We start from the raw sequence: 16,351 nt of genomic DNA on the forward strand, positions 1-16,351 counted from the left end.
GAAGCAGGAATTGCAGCCTGCAGGAAGCTCCAGCCCTGCTCTGGGGTGTCACACTCTGTGCTTGCACGTTCCTGTTTGCGTCAAAACGGCCAAAACTCCACGAGACAACGTTGTCCGTGGGTATAATTCAGTTTTCAGGCACTTCCAGCCTCAAGACAACATTACCATTCCTAACTTTAAAAAAGGGTGTTTAAAATATTTGAACTGAAAAGAAGCCTTTACACCAAGGGAAGATCCTAGCGCTGTACCCACACAAGAGTCCTTGGTCATGTGAAGGACCAGAAGTCACCTTTATTTAGGCCTAATTTGAAAAGCAACTCATTAATTAGCACAGTGAAATTGATAAGTTTTCCCCAGTGGACAGGCACAGCCTTGCAGGAATCCCGTCCCACACTGGACACAGATCAGCCAGCCGAGGGAAGGCTGGATGGCGAGCTCTGCGCTCATGAGACACCAGCAGACAGTGAGGCAGTGATTAAAAAACACACAGAGCTCTCCCAGGAGCTGCCAACAAAATCTGGGCTGGCTTCTTCCATCCCCCTGCACGGCAGACTCCTGTGTTCTCCTTTCCCCCTGGAGCAAAGCAGCATTCCCAGCAGCCAAAGGAGCAGATTCCCAGTGCTATTTCTGGCTGGGACATGCAGCTCTCCATGGCCTGTGGATATCCCACCTAAGGAGCTGCTCCTGAGCTGCTGCTGCCCAAAAGAGGCCCGGAGAGCCTTCGGACACGCTACACTCCTCTGCTGTTCCCAAGCTTTGCCAGCAGCTGTCAGCTGCCTGCTTAATAAGCAGGAATAGGAAATGCAGCAAGTTCACAGCAGGGGGAAAAAGCATTCAACTGGGTCCTTGTTCCATTCCAAAACCACGGTTTTCCTCATTTTTTGACTTTGTAAATCTGGTTTGTGGGGGTTTCGGTTATTTCGCTGTCAGCGTGGGCAATATGAGGACAAGGAAGATGTTGCTTGGAGGTTTTTTTGACATGAATCTTCCCTTAGGTTAGGATGGTCTTGGATGTCTTTTCCAACTTTAATGGTTCTAGGCCACAGGAAATACAGGGATTGCTTCCAAATAAAGTCAAGTACGGCCATGACTTCTGAGTATGAAAAAATTCCCATACATCACAGAGAAATGTAACAACTTCTCAGCTCACATCCACACATGGATCCAGTCTGAGAAGAACTCCCAGAATCAACCAGCACTGCTCAGCTGGACAACAGGAACGAGCAGAAGGCAGAGCTCAAGAGGAGATCCACATCTTTACCCTCCCACATATTCTGCTCATTTCAGCACATCACTTTTTTTGAGGTTTTATTTTGTTTTAATATGGCAGAAAACGCAGCAGTTTCATTATGAGGAGGCTGTAAACATGTGAATAACAGCAGCATTTCTACCCTAAGTACGTGCAGTGAAAAACGCCCTCCCACGGCATTGCTCTGTGCTTTAAAATGTGCACAGACAAGCGAAGCAAATCATGCAGACACAGAACTTGGCTTGTAAATTGAGGCAGACTAATTGAGCTCTGCCTGAACTTTCTTCCCCAGAATCCTAAACAACCTGCAGAGCAAGTGTTCCTCCTCGGAGCAGTCAAGGTAAGAGGTATTTTTAGTTTGGAAAAGCAGCACTGGAGCTGTACAAAGCAGAAGGTCGGGTACACCAAACACTCCTTCTGTCGCTGCTATTTCTGTGAGCTGGGCTGGTTCCTGTGAGCTCCAGCCACCCCTTCCCTGGCTCCCAAAGCTGCGGAATGCTGGTGCCAGGAGGGGCTGGGGGATGGAATCATGGAATCACAGGACGGGTCAGATTGGAAAGACCTAAAAGCTCATTCCATTCCACCCCCTGCCATGGGCAAGGACACCTTCCACGAGACCACAATGCTCCAAATTGGCCTTGAACACTTCCAGGGATGGGCACGCAGAAGCCTCCTTGGCTGCAGCGATCAAACACCTCCCTTGGAAACTGCCCTGGAGGAGAGAGGCTTTGCCTTCCCAATCTGAAAAAACAAAGAGAAAATTATGTTTCCCCTCCTAAGAAGCTCGGGAGAGCTCAGGCACTCTGGGATCACAGTGATGTGGGACCAAGGGGAGCCTCCACATCCCAGCACCCATCACTGCTGGGCTCAGCTCCTGTTGGGCACCAGGTGCTCCCCCCGAGCCCCTCCAGCACCCACAGCAGCTCTTCCCAGGGTCATTCCTAGGGGAAGCTAGGGGTGAAAAACGAGGAGGTGTCTCCACGAAACAGCCAAGGGCCAAGAGCAGCAGTGCTGGGAGGACCGGGACGTGCCCAGGTGGAGCCTGCTGGGCAGGCTGGTAACTGTCTGAGCAGAAATCTGCTCCTCCCTGCCAGCTCAAGCTGCCTCTGCTTCCAGGGGCAGCTGACACGGCACTTGTGCCCGCTGCCACCTCCCACGCACCCGCCACCGGCACCGCCACGGCCACGGGAATGCACCGGCTGGAGCAGAGCCCGCTCTGCCTGCCAAAGGCAAAGATGCCGTGGTTTTTCCCCCCGTGTCACTTTATTTTGGGCTGGCTGTGCCGGTGTCGCAGCCCTGTGGGCGGCAGGAAAAGGGAACGCGTTAAACCGCGATCGCAGCCGGGCGTGGGGCAGCCCACGGGTGCGTGTTCGGTGTTGGGAGTCCCAGACTCCTTCCCCACTGCCCATCCTGGAGCAGCTCCTGCTGACCCTGACCCACTGCCACAGGCCTCGGTGCTGAGGGAATCGGGTCCCTGAGAGGGATACGGGGCTGCCAGGGATGAGAACACATGGAATGTGCACAGGAGCTCCAGCACCTGCCGCAGGCTGACTCGCTGCCCTGGACCCTCACCAGCCAAAATCCGGGCTGTCACTGTCCCTGCGGCACTGGAAACATCTGGGGTACCAGTGTCAATGTGTCCCATGGTGACACCGCCACCAGGGCTGTGCAGGAGACCCTCATCCAGCCACGGTGGCCCTGGGGATGTGATGGTGGGGATGGAGCTGTGCTCGGCACTGCTGTCCCCGAGCCCAGCTCGTTCTCTCCGTGCTGGGAACCAGCCCGTCCTGTTTGTGCACCCAGCTCCGAGCGGCCGCGGGGTGTGGAGGGTGGCCAAGGGAGCTGGGCCGGGCTGCTGAGCCGGCAGCTCTGCTGGATCCACGGGAATTGCTGCGGAGCTGGAGCGCCCTGAGTCACCCCACAGCAACCCTGCCCGGCCTTCATCACCCTCATTCTGCCTGCTCATCTTCATCATCCTCATCCTGCCTGCTCACCTTCATCATCCTCATCCTGCCTGTTCACCTTCATCATCCTCATCCTGCCTGTTCACCTTCATCACCCTCATTCTGCCTGCTCACCTTCATCATCCTCATCCTGCCTGTTCACCTTCACCATCCTTCCTGCTCACCTTCACCATCCTGCCTGCTCACCTTCACCATCCTCATCCTTCCTGCTCACCCTCACCATCCTCAGCCTGCCCCTCCAGCGACTGTGTGGAGCACAGAGTTCATCTTCCACACAAATAAAAAAGGTCTTTTTTTGCTTTATGGAGCACAAGGCAGGGCAGGAAGGAGTGCAGGTTTATTTTGGGGCACGGCCAAGGCAGGGCTGAGTTAAGGAAGATGCAGTTTCCCACCTGGCAGCTGCAGGAGAGCGAGGAGCCGGAGCTTGGCTGAGCTCTTTGCCGCACCCGCTGAACCCTGAGCCTCGTGGCGCTGGGATAACCCTCCTGGAGCAGGGATCAGTGCAACCCATCCCCTCTGGCACCCAAAGCCCTCCTCACACGAAGGACCTGTCCCAAACACCACCCAGCCCCGGTGTTTGGTTTTTCTTGTCCCTGCAGATGCGTTTGACACAAACCTGACCTGAGCCAAGCCCTCCGAGCCAGCAGCCCGGCCTGGGAACACCCAGCCATGTGCTGTTTGCACATGGGGCAGGGCCCCCAGCTCTCCTTACCCAGCCTGATCCTCCCGCCTGCTTCTCCTGCCTCTTCTGGGAGGAGCCCGGCCCCGCAGGACCCCGGGGAAGAGGGGAGATCCCCCCGAGGGGTTCACAGAGTGACCCCATCATCAGCTCCCCAGCACTCAGCTGAGCCCCCCCTTTCTCTGCTGTGCTCGACTGAAACGGGCTTGGCACAAACTCCAGGATCTCGGTGGGATTTTGGGGCAGAGCAGGAGCGGCAGCTCCAGCACAGAAACCCCACACGATGCGGGCATGGAGGCGACACCGCCTGTGCCACCCTGCCCGGCTGGGGCCGTGAGCCAGAGCCATCCCTGCCGTCAGTCACGGAGCAGGCTGTTATCATTCCCAGGCTGTTATCATTCCCAGGCTGTTATTCCCAGGCTGTTATTCCCAGGAGCCGAGCAGGGCACCGGCTCAGCCCCACGGGCTGTCCCCGGCAGCGCTGGCCCCACGCGTGCCCGGCCGGAGCTGCTGCAGCAGCAGCTGGCCCGGGTGAGGAAATGCAGAACCGGGCAGATCAAACAGCCCCAAAGGAGGTCACGGAGCTGCCTCTGCTGCTGCTCCGCCACGAACCCACTCATTAGGCTGATTACAGCTAACGAGCGGCGTGCCCGAGCCTCACGTCTCCAACAAGCCCCGGGGCTGTTGTTGCACGTTCGGCTCAGCTGGGGCTCGGGTGGCAGCTTGGGAAGTGTCCCCACTGCCCCAGCCCATCCCAATCCCCTGCCCTCCACAGGGGATCCCAAATCCCGGGAGGTGCCCTGCAGCCCGGGCAGGCTCTGTGTGCATCCTCAGCCCGGAGCGGATGCACAGCCGGGAATGTTGGGGTGCAGAAAGCTGCCTTCTCCAGGGATATTCCGGGGGGATGAAAGGGCTGGACAGCCGGAATACTGAGGTGCAGAGAGCTGCCTTTTCCAGGGATGTTCCGGGGGGATGAAAGGGCTGGACAGCCGGGAATGCTGAGGTGCAGAGAGCTGCCTTTTCCAGGGATGTTCCGGGGGGATAAAGGGCTGGACAGCTGGGAATGTTGAGGTGCAGAGAGCTGCCTTTTCCAGGGATATTCCGGGAGGATGAAAGGGCTGGACAGCCGGAATGCTGAGGTGCAGAGAGCTTCCTTTTCCAGGGATGTTACAAGGGGATAGAAGGGCTGGATAGCCGGGAATGCTGAGGTGCAGAGAGCTGCCTTTTCCAGGGATGTTACAAGGGGATAGAAGGGCTGGATAGCCGGGAATGCTGAGGTGCAGAGAGCTGCCTTTTCCAGGGATGTTCCAGGGGGATAAAGGGCTGGACAGCTGGGAATGTTGGGGTGCAGAGAGCTGCTTTTTCCAGGGATGTTCTGGGGGGATGGAGGGGCTGGAGCTCAGGGCAGAGCACAGGAGGCTCTCACAGGCTGAGCATCCACAGCCCGGCTCTCCATCACACACGGTCCCCAAGGCTTCGGCCTCGAAATGCCTCAGGAGGAGGTGGAAAGGTTTGGGATGTGTTTGGGAGAGCTCCTGCCAGGGAAGTGAACCTTTACCTGGATCCCACCATCCCTCCTGGACCCCACCCAAGCCCTCCCCACGCTGAGGATTCATCCCTGAGTGCTTCAGCCTCGTGTCAGGGCTGGCAGCTCTGCTAGGGCAGCACTCCCCAGTGGAACTGCGGGCATCCCATCCCATCCACGGCACAAATCCGTGCTCGCAGTCATTGGATCACACAATGGTTTGGGCTGGAAGGGACCTTAAAGGCCACCTCGTTCCAGATAATCCTCATTCGAATTAGAAAACTGGGGAAAAAAAGAAAAAATGTGTGAATTTTCTCAAGAAATAGAAATCATCCTGGTTACAGGTTCGTGTTAAAGGCTTGGCCTGGCAGGTGCTCACCCCTCCCCGGCAGGTGGAAAGCAGTGTCACCCCCATCCCAGTGGCACGGTGACATCCAGGGATGTTGGGATCCCCTGCCCTGCTCCTGCCCCACGGGACATTGCTGCTCCATGAGGCCAGGCAGGAAGCAGCTCCCTGCAGCTGCCCCGGAGCACCTGCTGCTGCATTTTTCTGCTTCTTTCATCACCTCTAATTCCTCCTAAAGAGCTTCTGGGCTCTGGGCACAAACCCCGCGTTCCCCCGGGGCTCCCTGCGCCGCTGGACGGGTTTGGTGTGCAGATGCCACCAGGATGGGATGTCCTGAGCTCCATCGCAGCCTGCTCCCACCGCTCCTGCCGCCTCCTCCATCCTCCGTGGGATGTTTTCCCACCCTTGCCCCTCTCCTTGCTCCATCCCCAGCGGGTCCCTGGGGTGTCGGTGGCCCCCAGCCTGCAGCCCCACAGCGCGGCAGGGGCTCAGCACAAACGGAGCCCGATCCCACTGCTCCCACCAGGCTCTCCACGCCAGGATCCCGGGATGAGAGGCTGGAGCATCGTTCTCTTTTTCCTTACTGCAAAACTACATTTAAAATATAAAATTTTCCCGAGGCGTTTTCCGGCCGCGGGAGAGCCGCGATGTCCCCGGCAGCTCCCGGCTGCGGCCGCCAGAGGGCACCGGAGCGACAGCGGCAGCGGCGTGTCCCTGTCCCCGTGTCCCTGTGTGTCCCTGTGTCCCTGTGTCTGTGTGTCCCTGTCCCTGTGTCCCTGTGTCTGTGTCTGTGTGTCCCTGTGTCCCCTGTGTCCCAGCGTGTCCCTGTCCCCGTGTCCCTGTGTGTCCCTGTCCCCGTGTCCCTGTCCTTGCGTCTGTGTGTCCCCGTCCTGTCCTTGTGTCCCTGTGTCCCTGTGTCTGTGTGTCCCTGTCCCTGTGTCCCTGTGTCTGTGTCTGTGTGTCCCTGTGTCCCCTGTGTCCCAGTGTGTCCCTGTCCCCGTGTCCCTGTGTGTCCCTGTGTCCCTGTGTCTGTGTGTCCCTGTCCTTGTGTCCCTGTCCCTGTGTCCCTGTCCTGTCCTTGTGTCTGTGTGTCCCTGTCCCTGTGTCCCTGTGTCCCCTGTGTGTCCCTGTCCCTGTGTCCCTGTGTGTCCCTGTGTCACTGTCCCTGTGTCTGTGTGTCCCTGTGTCCCTGTGTCCCTGTCCTGTCCTTGTGTCTGTGTGTCCCTGTCTCTGTGTCTGTGTGTCCCTGTCCTTGTGTCTGTGTATCCCTGTGTCCCTGTCCTATCCTCGTGTCCCTGGGTCCGTGTGTCCCTGTCCTGTCCCTGTGTCCCTGTACCTGTGTCCCTGTGTCCCTGTGTCCCTGTCCTGTCCTTGTGTCCGCGTCCTGTCCTTGTGTCTGTCCCTGTGTCCCTGTCCTATCCCTGTGTCTGTGTGTCCCTGTGTCCCCGTCCCGTCCCTGTGTTATTATCCCTGCGTTCCTGTCTCTGTCTCCTTGTCCCTGTGTCCCTGTCCCCATCCCCGTTCCCGTCTGTGTCCGTGTCCCTGTGTCCGTGTGTGAGCAGGGACCAAACCGAGGCAGGGCTGCTCCAAACCCATCCAGCCTGGCCTTGGGCACTGCCAGGGATCCAGGGACAGCCCCAGCTGCTCTGGGAATTCTATCCCAGGGCCTGCCCACCCTGCCAAGGAACAATTCCTGCCCCAGATCCCATCCAGCCCTGCCCTCTGGCACTGGCAGCCATTCCCTGTGTCCTGTCCCTCCATCCCTTGTCCCCAGTCCCTCTCCAGCTCTTCTGGAGCCCCTTCAGGCCCTGCAAGGGGCTCTGAGCTCTCCCTGGAGCTTCTCCTCTCCAGGTGAGCACCCCCAGCTCTCCCAGCCTGGCTCCAGAGGGGCTCCAGCCCTGGAGCAGCTCCACGGGCTCCTCTGGAATCTCTCCAGCAGCTCCAGGTGCTGCTGCTGTTGGAGCCCAGGGCTGGAGGCAGCTCTGAAATAGGGTCTCATAAGCATTATATACATTTTAAATTCTATATTTTGATTTATATTTTAAAATCTGCTCTCAAATAAACACCTCACTTTCATTATCTTTACTGCAATGACCACCAAACTCTGGGCTTCACTCCAAGGTCCTTCCCCTTTGCTTTCCAAACACTCTTCCCCCTCCATGCATTTACAGGAGACAAAATTAATTCAGATTAATGATTTAACATCCCCCCCCGAGCTCCCCGCTGCCCACAGGAGCACCAGTGGAGGTAACAGTGCCTGGAGGCCGAGCCACCCCTGATTCCATCAGCAGGACTGGGAGCTGCTTTGGGAGGGTCCAACCTTCCCCCTGCCCATCCCGGGGAAATGGGAACTGGGAACCTCCCCGCGGGAGGCAGGATGGGGGAAGATGATTCCTCCTGGTGTAGGAGATTTCCCTCACGGAAATGCCTCTCGTGCGTTGGTTTATGGCCCACGCTGCCATTAAATGGACAAAGTTTGTTTTCGTTTTACTGCAGCTCTCTGTGCCCCGATCCCGGACTTCGCCCGGCGCTGCCCGGCCGGGTGATTCCCACAGCAGCCACGTGTGGCCGGCGTGCACAGGCTGGGAAATCCGCCTGATCCTGCCGGGAGAAGGGATGGAGGGATGCACCCAGGGCCAGGGGCAGCAGGCACAGGGAATGTCCCTGCCTGGAGCAGCTCAGGTTTCTGCTGCCCTGAATTCAGGGGCATGAGGAGCTGCTGGGAGCCGAGCAGGGATTTACTGGGGCAGCAACTCACGGGCTGGGGAAGGAAAAGAGATTCCAGCAGCTACCCAGGGTGTGGGAGAGCCATAAAATCACCGAATCATGGAATGGTTTGGGCTGGAAGGGGTCTCAGACCTCATCCAGTCCCACTTCCCTGGGGAGCAGGCAGGGACACCTTCCACTACCCCAGGCTGCTCCAAACCCCGTCCAAGCCGGCTTTGAGCACTTCCAGGAGCAGCCGCAGCTGCCAGGCTCTCCCCATCCTCACAGCCAAGAATTTCCTCCTAATCTCCAATCTCCAGCTCCCCTCCTTCAGTTTAAAGCCATCCAAGCATTCCCAGGCTCCCGCTTGTGTTCGCTGTGCCGGGGAGCCCCAGCTCCCTTCCAGCGGCGTTCCAGCAGCTCGGAGGGCAGCAGGAATGTGCTGAGTGCCGGCAAAGCGGCCGGGATAAATCTGGGATAAACACATCCCAGATCCCCCCCAATCCCCTCCCACCTTTGGGAGAGGTTCCCCCCAGCCAGGAGCCTGCAGAGGGTTTTGGGGTCGGTGCCACCGAGCCGGGCTCAGCTGCACTCCCGTGACCCGGGAGGTTGGGAAAGCTGCTGGCACCGTGCCCAGCTCCAGAGCCAAACCCAGCCGGCTCCAGACTTCCCGGCTGCCCCGAGCGCTCCCAGGTCTGGCCAAAGTCAAACCCTCAACAGCAGCAGGGGTGGCCGCAGCTGAACCCCGCTTTTAGCTCCGGCGGGGATGGAGGAACTCCAAGGAAAACAGGCGGAAAATGTGTTTTTGCTCTTGTGCTGCCAGTGCTGGAGTGCCAATCCCGGACTGCCCCGGATCCTGGGACAATCCCAGGCTCCTGCCCCGCTCCACGGGGAGGCAAAGCCGAGGTTTCCCGGCTGGGTCCGCTCCTGCAGGGCTCCAGGGCGGGATGTCCCGCTCGGGGCAGGTGGATGTGCCCGGACACAGCGGCGAGCTGGGGCGCTGGGGTCAGCTCGGTGACACGGAACTGGTGGCACTGGGAAAACAGCGACTCTTGGAGCAGAGGCCGCCCCTGGAATGTGCAAGCTGGCGTTTGCTGCCCTCGGCATCCAGCAGATCCAGAGGGGACCGGGAACGCTCCGCGGGCAGCGTGGGGTGCCCGGGGCACGGCTGGGCTGTCCCGGCACACGGACACCGAGGAATTGCTGCAGCAGAGGGGCTGGACAGAGGTCCCAAGGGACGGGCCAAGGCAGGGAAACGAGAGAGAGAACCAGGGACACCCGAACAAGGACAGCAGCCGAGGGGAAAGGGAGCAGAAGCCCCCGGCACCGGCCCGGGGGCTCAGGGACCACCCGGAGGCAGTTCTGGGAAGGGCCCTGGCCGGCTGCCCCGGCAGGGACGGGGCTTTGTCACCCCTCAGCGGCACTGTTTGATGCTTGGTCTCATTCCCAAAAACCCAAATTAAACAACTCGATGCTCTTACGTGCAGGAAGCACCTCCCCAGCTGGCCCAGACGTTCTCCCCCATCGAGGGCTCCAGTGGGCATCTCCCACATCCCTGGGGGTTAACCCCTTGCTCTCCGAGCCGCCTCCCACCACGGGCAGCCCAACCCCGCAGCCCGGAGAACTTTTGGGGTGAGGATGTGGCAGGTGGGAGGAAGAGCCTGGGGGGGCTGAGCCCGGCCCAGCTCCCGACCCCTCGGTGATGCCGAACGCGGAGGGGAGGGCAGGCACAGCCCGGAGAATGATGAAAGTCAGGATTAAAGGGCAGGGGGAGAGCAAAACACCCCGGCCGCTTTTGGCAGGCGATGAAAGGAAGGTTTAGCAGCAGCTGCCAGCTGGGAGCTGACGGAGGGACAACTGCGGCTCCGGCTCCATCCCGGGCTGCCCAGCACATCCCCAGCACGGCCACCCACTGTCCCCGCAGCCCCAGGGTCCCCAGCAGCCCTGCTGCTCCTCGGGGAAAAGCGAGAGACAGCAAAACTGCGGCCGGCCGGGAAAGCTGCAGGGAAAGCGCAGTTCCAGAGCATCGCCTGCCCGCTCCGGGAGCTGCCCAGGAGAGAGAAAAGAGGCTTCAGCTGCTTCCCAGCTGCCTCCGAGACAGATTTAGCTCTGGGGCCGGCACAGATGGGGCTGCGGGGCCGGAGCCACGGGCGGAGCCGGAGTCTGCAGTTGCTAATAGAGATACAGCAAATTAAGCGAACTTAATTCGGAGGGTCACCACACAATGCTCCCACCTGTTTTGCTGCGGTCCGGCCATCTGCCACCCCTCCACCTGATGCAAAAAGGGCTTTTCCCCCCTTTCTCCCGGCGCCGTGGGCTTCGTTAAGTCGTGTCGGGGCTCATCAGGCGGCAGAGCCGGGCCGGGGGCACTTGTAGAACAAACCCCCGGGAGGTTCCCAACAGGGGGATAAGGAAATCACCCTTTTATTGGGCTGCACAAACGCTTTCATGTGTCCCTGGCGTGTTCCAGGTTGGACAGGACTTGGAGAAACCTGGGATGGGGGGAGGTGTCCCTGCCATGGCAGGGGTGGAATAAAACCATCCCTGGGGTCCCTCCCAGGCCAGACCGTGCCAGGATTCTGTGACATCCCATTTCCCAAATGGCCAATTCAGGGATTTGGCAGGAGGGCCGTGGAGCTTGGCATCGTGCTTTCTGCTGTGGAAATTGGCTCCTGCCATCCAGGAGCCGCAGGAAAACACTGCCAAAATCTCCGTGAGGGACCACCAAGGGTCCCGAGCACAGCCCCGCTCCGTGGAGCCGCTGGGAATGTGCCAGCCAGGTTGGGAAAGAGCTCTGGCACCGGCTGTGGGAGCACGGAGGGCTTTGGGTGCAACAGCTGAGAAAGCTTTGACACAGCAGCCGTCAGGAGAAATCCTCCCCGGAGGTCTGCAGGGCTGACACGGGACATCTGGAGCGGGAGCAGCTTCCCGGAGAAGCACCGAGTTCTTGGAAACCTGCAAAGGGAGAGATCACAGAGCCACAGACTGGTTTGGGTTGGGAGGGACCTTAGAGATCACCCAGAGCCACCCCTGCCATGGCAGGGACACCTCACACTGTCCCAGGCTGCTCCAGACCCATCCAGCCTGGCCTGGGACACTTCCAGGTGTCCAGGGGCAGCCCCAGCTGTTTCCTGTGGCAAACTCTGTCCCTGTGTTTGAAGGTTGGTGGAGCTGTGTCCTGGGAGCAGCGCTGCTCCCTGCAAGAATCATTCCAAGAGAGCAATCCCTGTGGAGGCAGAGAACAGCATCCATCGAAAGAGGGATTGTGTCCCACTTCTCATCTCAGGTGAGAACCCACCTGCAGAGCTGCCCCAGCCCTGGGGAGGACCTGGAGCTGCTGGAGAGAATCCAGAGGAGCCCCTGGAGCTGCTCCAGGGCTGGAGCCCCTCTGGAGCCAGGCTGGGAGAGCTGGGGGTGCTCACCTGGAGAGGAGAAGCTGCAGGGAGAGCTCAGAGCCCCTTGCAGGGCCTGAAGGGGCTCCAGGAGAGCTGGAGAGGGACTGGGGCCAAGGGATGGAGGGACAGGACACAGGGAATGGCTGCCAGTGCCAGAGGGCAGGGCTGGATGGGATCTTGGGATTGCAGGAATTGTTCCCTGGCAGGGTGGGCAGGGGCTGGAATAGAATTCCCAGAGCAGCTGGGGCTGTCCCTGGATCCCTGGCAGTGCCCAAGGCCAGGCTGGATGGGTTTGGAGCAGTTTGGTTTATGACAGTGTCCGTGTCCTTGTCCTGCTCCCGGTTCCATTCCCGGTCCCGGTCGCTCCGAGCGAGTTCAGGCCCGGCAGGGCCGTGCAACAAGTGGGCGTGGTCTCATTTGCATGAGCCAATGGGAGCGTGGTATGCAAATAAGGGCGGCGCGGGTTGGCCGGGGCGGGCGGGGCTGCGCGCGCGGGGCGCCTTTGTCCGGCACAGGCGGCGGGGCCGGAGCGGCCGGAGCGGCCCCAGCCCGGTGTCCGAGTCCGGTGTCCGAGCCCGGTGTCCGGCTGTGTCCGAGCCCGGTGTTCGGTGGTGTTCGCTGTCCCAGCCCGCTGTCCGGCCGTGGCCCCGTGATGACTCTGGAGGAGCTGCCCGGGGAGCGCCGCGCCGCCGGGAGGTGAGGCCGGGGGGGCGGCGGGGCCGGGCGGGGAGCGGCGCGGGGTGGCCGGTGACGGCCGGTGCCGCGTGTCCCGGCGCAGGATGGAGCAGGCGGGGGACGCGCTCGAGGAGGTGCTGAGCAAGGCGCTGAGCCAGCGGAGCCTCACCCTCGGCGTCTACGAGGCGGCCAAGCTGCTCAACGTGTGAGTGTCCCCTCCCCGTACCCCCCGGTGCCCCGCGCCCGGTGCGCCCGCGGTGACGGCGGTGCCCCGCAGGGACCCCGATAACGTGGTGCTGTGCCTGCTGGCGGCCGAGGAGGAGGAGGCGGGGGACGCGGCGCTGCAGATCCACTTCACGCTGCTGCGGGCCTTCTGCTGCGAGAACGACATCAACATCCTGCGCGTCAGCAACCCGGCTCGCCTGGCGGAGCTGCTGCTGCCGGCAGCAGGCCCCGAGCCGCCCGCGGACCTGCACTGCGTGCTCGTCACGGTGAGCCCGGGGGGGGGGACACCCCGCCGCTCCCCCGGGGGGGGACACCCCGCCGCTCCCGCGGGCTCCCCGAACCGCCGCGCCCGGGGCTCGAACCCGTGGACCCGAGGACAGCGGGGCTGCCTTCTCCCCTCGTTCCGCTGTGATTTCCCCACCCTTCTCCTTTGTTTTCACCCTCTTTCTCCTCTTGTTCTGCTCTTTCTTTACTTGGTTTTCCTCCTTTCCCCTTCCCTCTTTATTTTTCCTCTTCCCCCCCCCCCCTCTTTCTTTCCCTTCCACCCTTTTATCTCTCCCTCTTATTTATTTTTTTTTTCCCCCTTCCCTACTCTGCCCCAAAGTCCAAAGCTAAACTCCTCACGCGCTTCCAGGCCTGACTTGTTTGTTCGCCTCGCCAGCAATTTAAGATGATTCACACTCCTGGGCTTTCTGCTGTGCTTTTTCCTCCCCCCACCTCGTTCCACGCTCGGCTTGTTTTTGCTGCCGTGCTGAAGCTTTTTTTTTTTTCTGCCGTCTCTTTTCCAGAACCCGCAGGCGTCGCAGTGGAAGGATCCAGCGCTGAGCCAGCTGATGTGTTTCTGCCGGGAGAGCCGGTACCTGGACCAGTGGGTGCCGGTGATCAACCTCCCGGAGCGGTGACCCCCAGCCCGGCCCCGCTGCCAGCCTTTGCCACTTGCTCAGGAAGGAACTCCCTGCCCCGGCTCCAGGATTCCCCCGGGGGAGGGAGGAAAAATAAAACACAATAACAACTTTTAAAAAAAAAAAAAAATAGATCTAAAATAATAAAGTTAAAACTGATGTCGTGGGGGGGGGTTTGGCTGCAGTGGAGCGATGCAGAGCGTGGGAGTCGGGATGAAAACAAGGGATGAGCCCAGCCCGACGTGCCCAGGGTGCCCTCACGAGAATCCTCCTCACTCTTTCTGTCCTTAAGTGCCACTTAAAGTTCCTGCTTTAAACACCTTAACGAGCAAACAAGGTTAATCGAGGCCTTTTGCCAGCAATGCTGTTGTATTTTTGGGATGTTAATTCTCACGTTTTTATGCTAAGATATATAATAATAATAAGTTATTTTCTGATATTGATGGAAAAAATTATTTATACTTGGAGGTCTGAGAACCGAAGTGCCCTCGTGCAGTTGGTCTGCAACCACAAATCTCCCAGTTGGCTGCAAAAGCAGCACCATTAATATAATTGTCTGAAATTCGAGTGTTTTTTGGGGTTCTGGTGTTCTTGTTTTGTGCTTTCTTTTTTTTTTTTTTTTTTGAAATAAAGTGTAAAATCAAACCTTTGGCCCAGGTTTTTATTTCCTCACTCCAGGAGTGCACAGGCACAAGGGCTGAGCAGCAGCTGCTTCCTTGTCCTGGCCACGGGCAAGGTCCTGTTGTGCAGCTCCAGTGTGGGTTCATTCCCGGCCCCTCCCAAGCAATTAAACGCCAAAGCAGCCGAGTGCTGCAGGAAATATTGGGAATGTTTGTTATTTATTTATTTGGCTTGAATGCTGCCACAACTGGAGCTTAAAAAAAGGAAAAAAAAGGGTTTTGCTGCCGAGGTTTCCACGCTCCTGCAGCTCCTCCCTGGCAGGGAAAGGCGATTCCCTGGAGGAGCAAAACCTGTCCCGGTGTTTCCTTGCAAAGCCCTGGGATTTGTTTGCACCCCCAGCTCTTGGTGCCAGGCTCTTTAGTGACACAGGCAGTGGCACAGGTGGCATCCTGGGACAGGAACATCCACACCCTCTGCTGCTGCTGCTGGCACTGCCCAGGGCACCCAGCCCGAGCCCAGGGCTCTGGGGACAGTGGCACGGGGTCACTCTGTCCCCAGCCCTGCTGGGAGGGGAGGCTGGACCTGTTCTCCTGCTCCTGGGATGCTCCAGCACGAGGCCACCCTGTCCCTGTCCCCGTGTCCAGCTCAGGGCTCAGCACAGGCAGGTCCCAATGAGGCCACCCTGTCCCTGTGTCCAGCCTGTTCCCAGCCCAGGTAGGTCCCAAAGAAGCCACCCTGTCCCTGTCCCTGTCCCCAGCTCAGGGCTCAGCACAGGCAGGTCCCAACAAGGCCACCCTGTCCCTGTTCAGATGAGGCCACCCTGTCCCTGTCCCCCTGTCCAGCCCAGGCTCAGCACAGGCAGCTCTCAACGAGGCCACCCTGTCCCTGTTCCAATGAGGCCACCCTGTCCCTGTCCCTGTGTCCAGCTCAGGGCTCAGCCCATGCAGGTCCCAAAGAGGTGACCCTGTCCCAACAAGGCCACCCTGTCCCTGTCCCCGTGTCCAGCCCAGGCTCAGCACAGGCAGGTCCCCAAGTGGTCACCCTGTCCCTGTGAAGTCACCCTGTCCCTATCCCTGTCCCTATCCCTGTCCCTATGAGGCCACCCTGTCCTTGTCTCTGTCCCCGTGAGGCCACCCTGTCCCTGTCCCCGTGTCCAGCCCAGTCTCAGCACAGGCAGGTCCCAAAGAGGCCACCCTGTCCCTGTCCCTGTCCCCAGCCCAGGCAGCTCCCACCCTGTGCCCAGGGACACGGCAGCAGCACCAGATTTATTTCTCCAAGCTCAGATCCAATCCAGACCCCTCTGGTCTCTGCCAGTGTCACCCCAGCCCTGTCCCCACACCACACAGTGGAGGGGGGCACCTGGCCCTGCACACAAATTCTCATTTTTCTCCCCAAAGCAGCTTGGCCAGGGGCAAGAGGGGCAGTGCAGTGATGGGGTCTCACCGTGGGCTTCTCCCAGAACTTGTGGGTGCAATGCTCTCACTTCTCCTTTTGTAAAAAATTCTGTGAAATTTTTCTGTGAAAAATTCTCAGAATTTTTTCTGAGTCTGTATTTCCCCCAGATTTTACAATCCCTGTTCTTTCTGGGGGTATTGATGGCAAAAAGTGAAGTGCAAACGTAACCGCTGCATTTTAAAAAATTTAAATTGTATTTTAAAAATGATGAGTTTACCAAAAGTCTCTGGATTAAAATGCTGTCAGATTTGGGCAGTGGTGCTGGATCTCCACCCAGGATCAGCACCACAAGCTTTATTTAAGGGCAAACACCAAGAACATCCCTGCAGCCACACCAGGGAGCTGGGCTGGGGAACAGGGAGCTCAAACCAAACAAAAATTCCAGCTCCTTCCCAGATTCCTGGAAAAACAACAATCAACAGCACGAGGCTCCTTCCCTCCCCACAACCCTGCACCGAGCAATTAACAGAGCTCATTAATTCTCTCCAGGTGTGTGACAAACAGACACAGACACAGCAGGAAAACAATCAGGGCAGAGCCACATTGTTGGTTTTCTCCACTGCCACTAGAAAAAATATTCTGATTACAAAAATAATTTGCACAACAAGC

The 16,351-nt window shown here is 59.1% G+C and overlaps 1 protein-coding gene across 1 annotated transcript; it reads left to right on the forward strand.

The window, feature by feature from the left end:
- Nucleotides 1-12,393: 12,393 nt before the first annotated feature.
- On the forward strand, nt 12,394-13,829 carry GADD45A (growth arrest and DNA damage inducible alpha). Its single transcript, XM_058842421.1, has 4 exons — nt 12,394-12,560; nt 12,643-12,744; nt 12,817-13,030; nt 13,553-13,829. The coding sequence occupies exons 1-4, from the start codon at nt 12,517-12,519 to the stop codon at nt 13,664-13,666; spliced, it is 474 nt and encodes a 157-aa protein (XP_058698404.1). The 5' UTR covers nt 12,394-12,516; the 3' UTR covers nt 13,667-13,829.
- The last annotated feature ends 2,522 nt before the right edge of the window (nt 13,830-16,351 follow it).

Source organism: Poecile atricapillus, chromosome 7, assembly GCF_030490865.1.
Source record: "Poecile atricapillus isolate bPoeAtr1 chromosome 7, bPoeAtr1.hap1, whole genome shotgun sequence".
NCBI classification, from domain to species: Eukaryota; Metazoa; Chordata; class Aves; order Passeriformes; family Paridae; genus Poecile; species Poecile atricapillus.

Bases quoted from the DNA above. Each gene is read 5' to 3' on its own strand.
- GADD45A (XM_058842421.1), top strand. From the start codon at position 12,517: ATGACTCTGGAGGAGCTGCCCGGGGAGCGCCGCGCCGCCGGGAG. The intron at 12,745-12,816 runs GTGAGTGTCCCC...GGTGCCCCGCAG, and splicing joins GCGGCCAAGCTGCTCAACGT to GGACCCCGATAACGTGGTGC. The intron at 13,031-13,552 runs GTGAGCCCGGGG...TCTCTTTTCCAG, and splicing joins TGCACTGCGTGCTCGTCACG to AACCCGCAGGCGTCGCAGTG.